The 11220-nt window shown below is 38.9% G+C and overlaps 1 protein-coding gene and 1 long non-coding RNA gene across 2 annotated transcripts; one reads left to right on the top strand and one right to left on the bottom strand.

Annotated features, from left to right (window-relative positions):
• The first annotated feature begins 4013 nt into the window (after positions 1–4013).
• LOC138913104 (uncharacterized) lies at positions 4014–5949 on the top strand. Its single transcript, XR_011418690.1, has 3 exons — positions 4014–5107; positions 5178–5212; positions 5813–5949. It is a non-coding gene; the product is annotated as an uncharacterized lncRNA (long non-coding RNA).
• Positions 5950–7458: 1509 nt separating this feature from the next.
• Positions 7459–8105, bottom strand: LOC108062333 (uncharacterized). Its single transcript, XM_017148946.2, has 2 exons — positions 7951–8105; positions 7459–7899 (listed from the first exon to the last, which is right to left on the bottom strand). The coding sequence occupies exons 1-2, from the start codon at positions 7972–7974 to the stop codon at positions 7669–7671; spliced, it is 255 nt and encodes an 84-aa protein (XP_017004435.1). The 5' UTR covers positions 7975–8105; the 3' UTR covers positions 7459–7668.
• Between the last annotated feature and the right edge of the window lie 3115 nt (positions 8106–11220).

Raw genomic sequence — 11220 nt, 5'->3', positions numbered from 1 at the left:
TTAAAATAGTAGTCAGCTTAAAATTAATAAGACTTTAACATTACTTAGGAAAAGGAATAGTATTATTAAGGGCTTAGCCACTCGGCGTATGAGTAATATTATGAATACTCTTCGTATGAGTAATATTAGTACTCCTTAAAGGGATACAATACGTTGTATTTGGTTGGAGTGGCGGATCCACGATGTTGGGGGTGTTTGAAAGAAATTTGTTGTTGCATACTTTTTGAATACCACATTTTTTTTCATTTTTAATGCGAGTGGAAAGGGGGATATATTATTCGAATCTGCGCATGATGTGATTATGCATGTTTATAAATTTCGCATTTTATTTATAGTCCATTTATTCAAACTCGATTCCACTGTTCGCTTATTGCGAGAAATGGAGAAATTGTTCTGGTTTTTTTTGGTTCCAGTCCGGTCGACGCCAGTCCAGCGGCTGTCCAGCCGCAGTCGGTATTAATTTAGCGGAAGTAATGCGAGAAATTGTTGTAGCTCCCTCCCCGGCGACCTTTCGCCCCCCGATGGAAAAAAGGGGGACAATTCGCCTTTGTTCTTCTGTATTGAACCCAGAGCTAATTGTGTCTTGGCTCCTGCTCGGCACATATATTTCATTGCTATGGCAGCTGAAAGGGTTTGTTGCCCGAAATAATTCTATGCTTATTTTTTATCATTCTTTTGCTTGGTTAATTTTAATGTACACAAGGCATTTAGTTTTATTTCCGTCGTAGGCTCTTTCCGTTAATTAAATAAACATGCTTCCTACTACAGCGCCTCCATGGGCTTCCAAATTTTTTTAATGACCGCATCAGTTTTATCGCTTAATGCCTTTTGGGTGGGCTAATGTTATGCAGTCGGTTGGGCCTCGGATCGGGATTTGGAATCAGGAGCTGGGCTCCCAGTTAATTGCCTTTGGCCATATCAAATCATCTGTTCTGCCAGGAGTATATCGTTAATGAAAGCGTCACATTGCCTGACTTCTTTGTGTTATGCTAATGTCATTATAACGTGATTTACACAAATACGGTCGGCGGCATAAATATAAATTTAATGGTCTATATATCTTACGTTCTGAAATTAATGGCTAGTTTGGAGGCGATGTTGATCAGTGGTTAATGAAGTAGGGAAGTAGTTAAACCACAAAGCTTAAATAAGTAAAAATAGGAGAATTTTTATTTAAACTTAGTTCTCTTTTAAAAATCTGAAAATAAATTCAATGCATTTACATCCATTTCTCAATTGAATTTTGACAACATTTTGTCTCTTCACTGCTTCACGAAAATTCGACACATCTTTAGACTCTCATTCACACGTTTCGGCCAACTTATTTAACAACTCAGGGCGAACGAGTGCAGAAACAGAAACAGAAGCAAACGGACCAGGATCTTTGCACATTACTTTGCCGAACAAGCTTGAATGCAATTTAAGTACATTCTTCAAGAGCAAATGTTTATAGAGCACCGACACACATTTACACAATTCCCCTTCCTTAGATCTCAAGAGCACTTTCAGCATTTCCACCCAAAGAGGAAAAAAAGACGCTTTACTTTTTGGAAGCTGCAAAGGCGGAAACATCCTCTCTCTTTCTCGTCCTGCCAGAACACTCAGCCTCAGTTTTAGACTTTCCCCCTTCTGGTACTGTATTTTATTATTTAAAAGCCTAAAATCTATAAAGTGCGGTGCAAATATTTGAAAATGTCGAGGCAACATTTCTACTTCTTCTTCTCCACTGCCTGACTCGCTGACTGCAGTTGACAAGAATATTTAATTTAACTGATACGCCGGCGCCAGGGGAAACACAAGACCATTTTCAACCCAGGCACACATGTCGAGCATTTGCATTTGATTTCAGTTGGAGTGTACAAATACTAAACTCAAATGGATTGGCTGGGTTGTGTGAAACAGTCTCGAAAGATGTTACTCTAAAGGAAAACACATTTTATATGGTAAATTTGTGTTTTGTTAATTGGATAATTACATTTTGGGAATTTAAATAATAATTTTAATTAAAAATCAATTTTATTAACTTTTTAATTAGATCAAGAAGTAACAAAAAATGCATGAGATTAAAGACATTTTATTTAGTAAATACCTAAGAACAGTTTTATAAACATTTAATTTACGGAATTTAAATAATATTTTTCATTTAATTGGTAAGATCTTAAATTTGTAAATATTTGTAAGAAATATCAATAAATGCGTATGATTTCTTACTGATTTGAGAATCCCCTTGATCATATAGAGTATCAACCTCGTGCCTTTTATTTATTTCTTAAACTTTTTTAAATGTTCTCTCGTCAATGGCATTTTGGGCTTCACTTGTTTGCTCAGCTTCCGGTTCCTGTATTTCTTTATTCCTCGCTTTGGTTCCCCATGCCAGCCGTTTACATTCCGTGTTAGATGCAAAAGTTCTGGCCCGGCAAGTTTCTTTTGGGAACTAGCTACGTGCACAGCTGGTGGTAACCGAGGAAATTTCCACACACTGACTTTCCCTGACGGGGAGGGGGAGGAAAGGGGGCGAAAAGCCTGCGTCTGCCCATTTAAATTATAAAAATTTCAAACGCTCTATTTACCGTAAATATTTTCATAGTAATTTACGCAAATTTACATAAATAAGCAGGCGTGTAGGCAGTCGAGTCGAGTGGTCGAGCTAACCTCATTTGAAAAATGTCAAACACAGAAGGACTAGGAGTTTTCCACCACCCCTCCTCCTCCACTGCGCCATTTAATGGGTCGCCTATTTTCCCACACTCAACAAAGGAGCCTATAGTCCTGCGCCCTGGTCGTGTCGTTTGTTGTCCTAATAGCTTTTCTATAATTTATCATGCAATATTTATGGCACGCGCTTTTCCATCTAGGAATTATGCATTTATTATTCAGAAGCGGTGGCCGCGGGGCAGGGAACTCCGCTCTAAACGTTGTCAGCATTTAGGGGCCCTTTTTTCCCAACTCAGGGCCGGGACCCAGTCCAAGTTAATTGGTAAATTTAAATTGAATAAATATTCCATGATAGTGCAATGGACTCGGCCACAACTTTTTAGATGCCAAACGATTCTAGTGGTTGTCATTTGGATGGGTCGTATGTGTATATGTCGGGATGTTTGGTTGTTTGTGCCCTGGCCATTATTGTTGGTTTATGGCTGTGTCGGAATTAAGCCGTTAAATGTAATGACTGCGATTTATACGGTTCGACCAGAGTAATTGGCAACTAAAATGCTTTGAAAACCGAAAACGAAAATGATCAAAAACGGTTTTTTCTTGACTGATTGATCGGGATTGCTGTAATTTTAAAATAATTGAATTACCTACTCAGCCAACTCAGAGTAAATTTCAGAGCAAGGTAAATTTTTTACAAGGCCTAACAAAAGCGTTTTTTTTTTCTTTACTTAAGAAAAAAATGTTTTTTAGTTTGAAGTAAATATTTTACTATACACATTTATTTTAAGGATTTGGGAGACTTATTTGAATGAGAACAAACTGTTCTTTTATATATAAATGAAACAAATTATATAATTGCACGTGTAAAAATTTGTTAAATATGCCATGCATATTTAAGTTACGCTTTAATAACATTAGACTATAGTGGGGTAGTGTAATATCAAAGGTTGTTACCGCTTTACTTGTTAAAAACAAAGAAAAATGTCTTCTACTTTTAGTAAAATTTTATTTTTAGCAAAATCTTAGCCAAATACACCATTATTTATTTATTGTTTAGTGGTATGCCGTCACAGGGCCCTTGTTGCGGACACGCGATAATTGAGAGAACCATTATTACCAAGGAAGTGAAGTTGGATAGCAGCAATGACAACGACTTCATTATCGTTTTAATACGATATATGTTTCTGTATAGAGAACGAACTATCTCTTATATATAAATGTGATTTAGTATACAATTAAATGTGGAAAAATGATTTAGATATGCTACTTATATTTAATTTACGCTTTAATAACGTTGGGGCTTAGAAATATCAAAGGTTGGTAAAAATATAACAAACCTCTATAAAATTATTCGTCCAACTATAAAGATTTCTTATCTGGATTTTTTAGGCTTATTAAGTCATTATGCCCCTTATCACCTTAACTTACAGGTCGAATCCCTCTTAAAGACCTCGATCTGCTGGCAACACTTTATCTGCCAACTTGGCTGCCCCATCTCTGCTCGAGGCAGCTGGGTGGGTCTCGTTTCTCTGTTTGTTTTACAATTTGCACCTTCAAGGACTTTTAGCAGGACGTCAGCACGACGTTGGACACAAGGACGCAGTGGCGGTAAAGCAAACGCAAGTCGCATTCAATTTAGCAACAAAACCAAACTTTTTTCCAAGCCGGACAATAAGCGAAAGCAAAAACTTGCCACATGGAGAGAAAGGAGGACCCGGACCCACGAAAGTAGGCAACAAAAGTTGCCGCAACGACTTGAGATAGTTGCCAGGATCCCCGCGAGAGGGCGGCAGTTGGTGGAGCGGGGTGGGTAACTTGCCACTGCAACGCGCTAACATAAAAAGCAAAACTTTTAACTGATGCCACAAGTAAAAGGTGCTACTTGTCGGGGACAGGCAACTCGTCCCATTGTTTTGTAATGGAGAAATATTGTTTAGCATGCGAACAGAAGTCGAGGAACAGGAACAGACAATGCTGACATCGGACAAAGGCCAAGGGGGGATGGGGTTGGGGCTGGGAATTCGGGGAGGGGACTCCCTTGGCTTTTGAGCAGCTGCAGCGCTCCGCCGACTGCGAGTGGGGGTATTATTATGCATAATGGTTTCTGGTCTATTGACATTTATGGCACTTGGACTGCAGAGATGGCAAATATTATGGTACTTAAGTTTTACCTCACTTAGGTACAATAAATTCTTCATTTAAGATTATTGCTTGTGTGGCTATTATTATTGTCTGTACCCTTTAAAATATACTTAATATTCATCTCCTATTTTACCCATATACTAAGTCATTTATTCCGTTGTACAATCGTACCATATCATCACTTTTATACTTAATAACCCAGTGCTTGCTTGGGTGTCGCTAAAGTTTCTTGAATAAAAGTAAACTTAAGTTGGAATTGGATAGTTAGAAGTCAGGCAATGGAAATGGGATACAGATACTTAAAACAAAGGTGGGGTTTGTCTGGGTTTGCTTACTAATAAAATATAGCACAGATAACATTGGACATTTATCGTTTAAAGGCTTGAAACAATTCAGATGCTCATTTTCATGAACCGTAAGTTACTCAAACTTTTATTTTCCTTAGGTGCTAAGTTTCGAGCAGCCTCAAAATATTTATTTTCGTATGCATGACTATCAAAACAAACTAAACTATTTCAATCAAAGCCCACTCTGGACCATTCAACAAAAAACTTGATTTGAAAGCAAAATCAATAGAGGGGAAAAAGTGCTAGGAACTTGAAAAAGTTCACTGTTTGATTGGACTCGAGAAAGAGGTTGGTCAGGAGTGGAAATCTCCCGGTTTCAGAGTTCTCCATTCGCATATTCAAAGTTGGCATAGTTTACGCAACTGTTTGCAATTTTTTCTATATGTATAGCAGAATATTGTCTTTTTTAAAAAAGGACACGGATCATAGAGTTGTTTTCAAAGCATAGCTCTTCTCTAATTGCCTTCGCTATTTTTCGTATTTTCGCAAACTAATTTTAACAAAATATTTAGACAGTTTCAGCCTGCAAAGGAATACTATTTCCATTCGTTCATATACATTTCCCATTATTCTATTTATTTTCATATGCTGATGGCCACCCATTTCCATGTCGTCCTGCTCCATTATCATGTGCGTGAACATTTATCCATTAATTTGCGCAAATAAAGTTGCCGCAACATACGCGCACTCACGTAACCGCAATTGAACTGGGGAAAAATAATAAAAAAACACAAACATACTCGCTCGTCGGGCTAACGGAGAAACAACAAATAAACACCGAAAGAGATAGCTGCGTATCGCTGTCTCCCTTCAGCGCACTGAGGCCTGGCGCCGCTGAAAGGTAAACAATTTTAATTTATTTACCCAATAATAAACCCATCAAATGGGCGCCCATTCCCATCCGCCTCCGAAAAAAGGGGCGTAGGGGAGAAGGCTTCTTTGGGGCCTAAATGAGCGTTGATTTTTGTGTATTTGTTATTACATGTCTGCGGTCCTTACACAATAGCTCGTAATTTGAACTTCAGACGAGATTGCATCGTTTTTCGAAATTTAATCTTGGCATTTATTAGTCACGAAAAATATTGCTCAAATAATTGTTGATTAAATGAATTTTGGTATTTGAAAAATTAAATATTCTGATATGATAGGTTGTATGTAATATTAAATTTTGAAATATAAATTCATTTATTCATTTATTTTCATGTATAAAATATTTTAAGGTACCTTTTATGTAGTTGTTTGTACAAAATATACTTCATTCCCAAACATTGTACAATCACAATTATTCGCTTTAATCAACTACCCTGAATGGACTCATCCCATAACCGGAATCCCGGCGATTAATCAGCTTATGGCTTAAAAAGCTTCATCAGCGAACACGGCGCTCGCTGCTTTTGAGCTTTGCAACGCCTTTTAATTCAATTAAGCCCGGCTTTTGTGCTCTGCCCTTCCAAAACGGAGGTTGGCAATAGGCAATTACGAGTAATCGAATTTGGGGCGCAGCGAAATCCGTTTGAAACAATAAATGTTTCACTTGTTTGCGAGGGTTGCAAATGCGTAAAATACCGAGGGTGGGGAAAACCGCCCGAAAGTATTTCGACCGGAGGGAAATGCAAAATGCAAATTGAGCGTTTCGCGTCGGGACATTAAACTTAGTCGCGGCTTAGACGGCTTAAGCCAAAAGCTCAACTTTCACTTAACCGCAGAGTGCCGGAATTGCCGAAACTCACCCCCCATCAAAACCCGCCGCCCACATTAATTCCTAATTAAATGCAAGTCTCTCTCTCGGCGAGGGTGGAAATTGCCGGGAATTCATTTGCATTTTACAGCAGATCTGGACACTCGGTCATCCTGACAACGACAAGCGGATGTATTTCATCTCAGGAGCGCAGGACACGGCTTCTTTCGGCTGCTCCTTCGTCCTTTATCCCGTGTAAATATTTCATGGCTCCCGGAAAACAATTCGTGCCCGTCGCTCAGCTGTTGCACTTGCTGAATAAATTATCAGCTGTCATTAAGGCTTCTCCGGTGCAACTCCTTCACTCCTTCATTTGTCACCCGACTGCGTTTGACAATTAAAAATTGTCCAACTCGTCGCGAATTGTCGGGAAAATGCAGAGCAACTCTGGAGTGCTGAATGCAAAGATTTCGAAATGGATGGGGAAAAACAAAGACGTGGCAAACGAAACCCACTCAGAAAATACTTTGAAAATCAGAATACAATTTAATATTAACAGTATAAATAAATGAAATAAATTAAAAAAGGGTAGCTCAGGATATGCTTTTAAATACTTATGTTTTCTCTAAGGTAAATGTAGATAAAAAGTAAATATCAATTACTATTGAATTTAAATAGATTCTTCTTTTCGTATTAAGATTAAGATTAAGATTAACATCTATACATCTATTGAAATAAATAAAATAAACCCGATCAAATGCCTTTTATGAGTTTACTCATTTCTGTCGACATATCTAAAGGCATTTAACACAAATCCTATACAACATTATAAACCATTTAACACTTTTAGAGGTGTCGGGCCACAGGCTGGTTCTCCTTATCCTCCCAGTCGAAAGGCGGTGGCTCCACCTCTGCCACAGGATTCTGGGGCATCGGGGCTGGCATTATCTGATCGTTTTGGTATCGATCTCCGTGCAAAATGCGGACATACTTGAGGGCATAGCGCAACTCTGACATGGGAAGCGCGTGCTCGCGGATGAAGAACATGGCCTCGTCAGTCTCCTCCTCTGTGTAGACCTAAAAACCATAATTAAAACGATTACTCGAAAAATATACCACGAACCTTACCTCTTCTTGTTCCTCTGAAGTCATCTAGACTATAAATTATTTTATTGGAATTTTTCTCTAATATTCCTAATGGGTGCTTTCTGTGTCGGCTTTTTTGGGATCCGAGAACAGTGTTCACTGTGAGAATGTTTTGTTGGCCTACTAAGCGCCACTAAGCGCTCCTATAACGAAAAAAGCATAAAATGCACAAAAATGATTTCTGCATTGCCAACGCACACACAGCATGTGGTCGAAACTGACCCATCAACACTTTGGCATGGCCTTTAATTTGGTCAGAGAGCAGGACCAGTTGCCCCGGCCAGGAATAGGAGCAGCACCAGGAACAGGACCAGGCCAAGCCAGGATATGACCCAACCCGACCCAACCGAACCGGACCGAAGTGAACCAACCGCATTTTGCATTTGCAGTTTACTCGGTTAACCGCTTTTATAGCGGATTTAACACATTTCAGCCGGAGCTGGGCGACAAACTGAACTGTGGAACGAAATTAAATGTTTTTCATAAATGATGAACGTTTGAGTAAAAAATTCTGTTTTATACATATAAAAGGTTTGGGAATTTAGAATGTATAGCTAAATTTTAATTAAACATGCGGACTTTAATCAATGAATTTATTTTTGATTTTTCAATATTATTTGAAAATAAAATGTGTTGATTTCATATACTTATTATTTCAACAATAATATTTATAATTTGTTATAAATATTTTTTACACAATAAATAATTGTTTTGTAAACGGTCTTAAAAAAACACTTGGTTGGAGCTATCCAATATATTCTTAAATTTTTATTCATAGCCAGTGGCTTACCAATTTTTTTTTTGTATACATTTGTAAAACCACCTTTCCTTTGACTTCTAATTATGATTAATCTTAAAAATGATATACTACAATATTTAAGGTATTTTTAGGATATTTTTCTCCACTGATTCCACTGTAGTTAGTTTGGGTGGCTGGGGCAAAAGTGAAAACTAGTCTAGCTGCCCGAAACATGCCAAAATGTTTGAATCGAACAATCAACGCACAGTGAAGGATTCAGTGGGGGCTTGTGGAGATGAAACGCTGGTGGATCGAGGACGAGAATGGGCATAGCTCATATGGTGTGGCTGCATGCATTTGCCATTTCCTCAGCAATACGACTACCCCACCCACCGCCCCCCTAACAGAGTGCCACGCCCACTCATATGTCAATGGGGCGTGCTTTTCATTCTTAGTTCTTTTTTTGTGTTGTTTTTATGCCTCACAAAACCCGGCTCGACTGACGTTGTGCGAATGTTTGACCCTGGGGTTCAACTTTGCGGAAGGTGGGAAGATGGGCATGTGGGCGTTGGTTGGTTTTGGGTTTTGGGTTGAATTCTAGCCAACATTCCTTTGTTATGGCTAGCAGGCCAATGAGCTCGGGGGCCTGACCATTATAATTTCAAGTGCAAACTTTGACACTTGAATTGTTGGTCCACAATGGGTTAAATGGCGTCAAAAGCGAGAATCCCCGAATTAAAGGTTTCGTTTCGATCGAGCTTTAAGGAACGGGATTTTTTCTGGAGGAGACCCCTCACAAACCCTCGGCACGAGTCAAAGAGATAAAATGTAGCGCTTGATAGAAAAAACAAGCAAACAAAGATAAGAAAATGGGTTCGGCGAGCACTGGCAAATAGAATTGCACGAGGACACAACAGAGCACAAAAGGCAAACAAAATTATGTTTAAGGTTATATGCTATGCATAAGTAAGTGAGGCAGACGAACTGGAGCGGGTCAGGCGAGCGGAAGCGGAAACGGAAGCTCAAGTAGCAAAAAGAAAGTGTCTAACTGGCTGGGCATGTGTGTTGGTATTAGTATTAGTGGGTGCCCCTGCCTCCTCCCCCTACCCCACAGGCACATCCGACAATTGGCAAAACAAAACACTCGCTCACACACAGCCAGAAAGAAAGCGCAACCGCAGGCGACTTCCCAGCCAGGACGAGGACGTCCTGCCTTTGTCCTCACACAGCGAAAAAAATCTGGAACTTTAACATTAAGAGATTTATGGAACCTCTCAAAATTATCTAATTACAGTGGAATTTTGTAGAGACTTTTAAAAATGTACATTTAATACACTTTAGTTCGAATTTCCACATTCGAAAGATAAAAATCAAACAACTGTCAAAAAAAAAACCAAGAAATTTGTTTAAGAACTACCGATTTTTTAAGTAGTTTTTAAAACTGTCGAAATAAAATAGTCTGAATAATTTATATTTATTTTTATAGCTATTAAAGACAAAGTGTATATTTTAACATTAATTGTATTTGTGTAGCCAATAAATTTAAGTTTTTTCCTTGTGTATTTCGGCTTGCACACGCGCCGAGCGAGATAAAACATTTGTATGCTCTGATAAGAACGCATCCACTTACTTTTTGGTCGCACATGACCTGAATTTTCTCTCTACGGGCAAACAGGAATCAGACGAAGAACAGACAAAAACTTGAACTTGCACACGGACCAAAAGGCAAATGAAGAAATTTAAATTTGATACCAGCCAGGGCAATCAGACGATGTGAATGATGCCCACTTTGCATACCCTGTTAGTGAATCGTATGGGGTATTATGGACTATGCAGTCAAAATATATAAAATATGTTGAACAATACAAGTTTAAAAAGTATTTCAATAATTTATATTTATTTTCATTGTTTTTCCTTATTAAAAACATTAATAAAGAAATACAATACCCAATATCTAATGATTTCGCTTTGTTATTTTTGTTTCATCCTATTTTAGAGGTGATTTAAGCAGTTGATCTTCGAATACCACCCACATATTGGCTGACTTTTCCAAGCGGCACCACAGAGCAGGCAGCCTCCACCTACAATTCCCTCAACCACCCACCATCTGTGTGGTGGTAGTAGCATTCCTTTTTGTTCCCCTTTTTTTTCTAAAGTTCCAGTTCAGTTACACGAAATTTTGAACGGAAATAGGAAAATGAAAGATTCGTATCTGGGCAAAGTTGGAACGAGATTGATGTGTGCACGGGTATACGACCCACAAAAAGAGAGCAGAAGTATCCAAACGCCCGCAGCACTCGAATGTGGTTCGGTCGCTTTCCTTTTGGCCCGGTTTGTCTCCGCCCGTTTGAGTGCGCTCCTCTTATACGAAAATAGGATTTGCTTGCAAATTTTCGGAACCCCCTGCAGATGGTGGGGTAAATTGGGTGACAAAGGGGTGGTAGGGAGCGGAGAACGGGGTGGTTGAGCAGGCCTTGGGCTCGTTTTGTTTGTTTGACACTTGCGTGGTTAGT

This window comes from Drosophila takahashii, chromosome 3L (assembly GCF_030179915.1).
Source record: "Drosophila takahashii strain IR98-3 E-12201 chromosome 3L, DtakHiC1v2, whole genome shotgun sequence".
In the NCBI taxonomy this organism is placed as follows: Eukaryota; Metazoa; Arthropoda; class Insecta; order Diptera; family Drosophilidae; genus Drosophila; species Drosophila takahashii.
The sequence above is the reverse complement of the archived record's forward strand: the minus strand, read 5'-3'. Positions and strand labels throughout refer to the sequence as shown.

What these genes read in the sequence shown, in the direction of transcription:
- LOC108062333 (XM_017148946.2), bottom strand. Translation starts at nt 7,974, where the DNA reads ATGACTTCAGAGGAACAAGAAGAG. An exon ending in CTTCAGAGGAACAAGAAGAG is followed by an intron (nt 7,900 to 7,950) that starts GTAAGGTTCGTG and finishes TATGGTTTTTAG; the next exon opens with GTCTACACAGAGGAGGAGAC.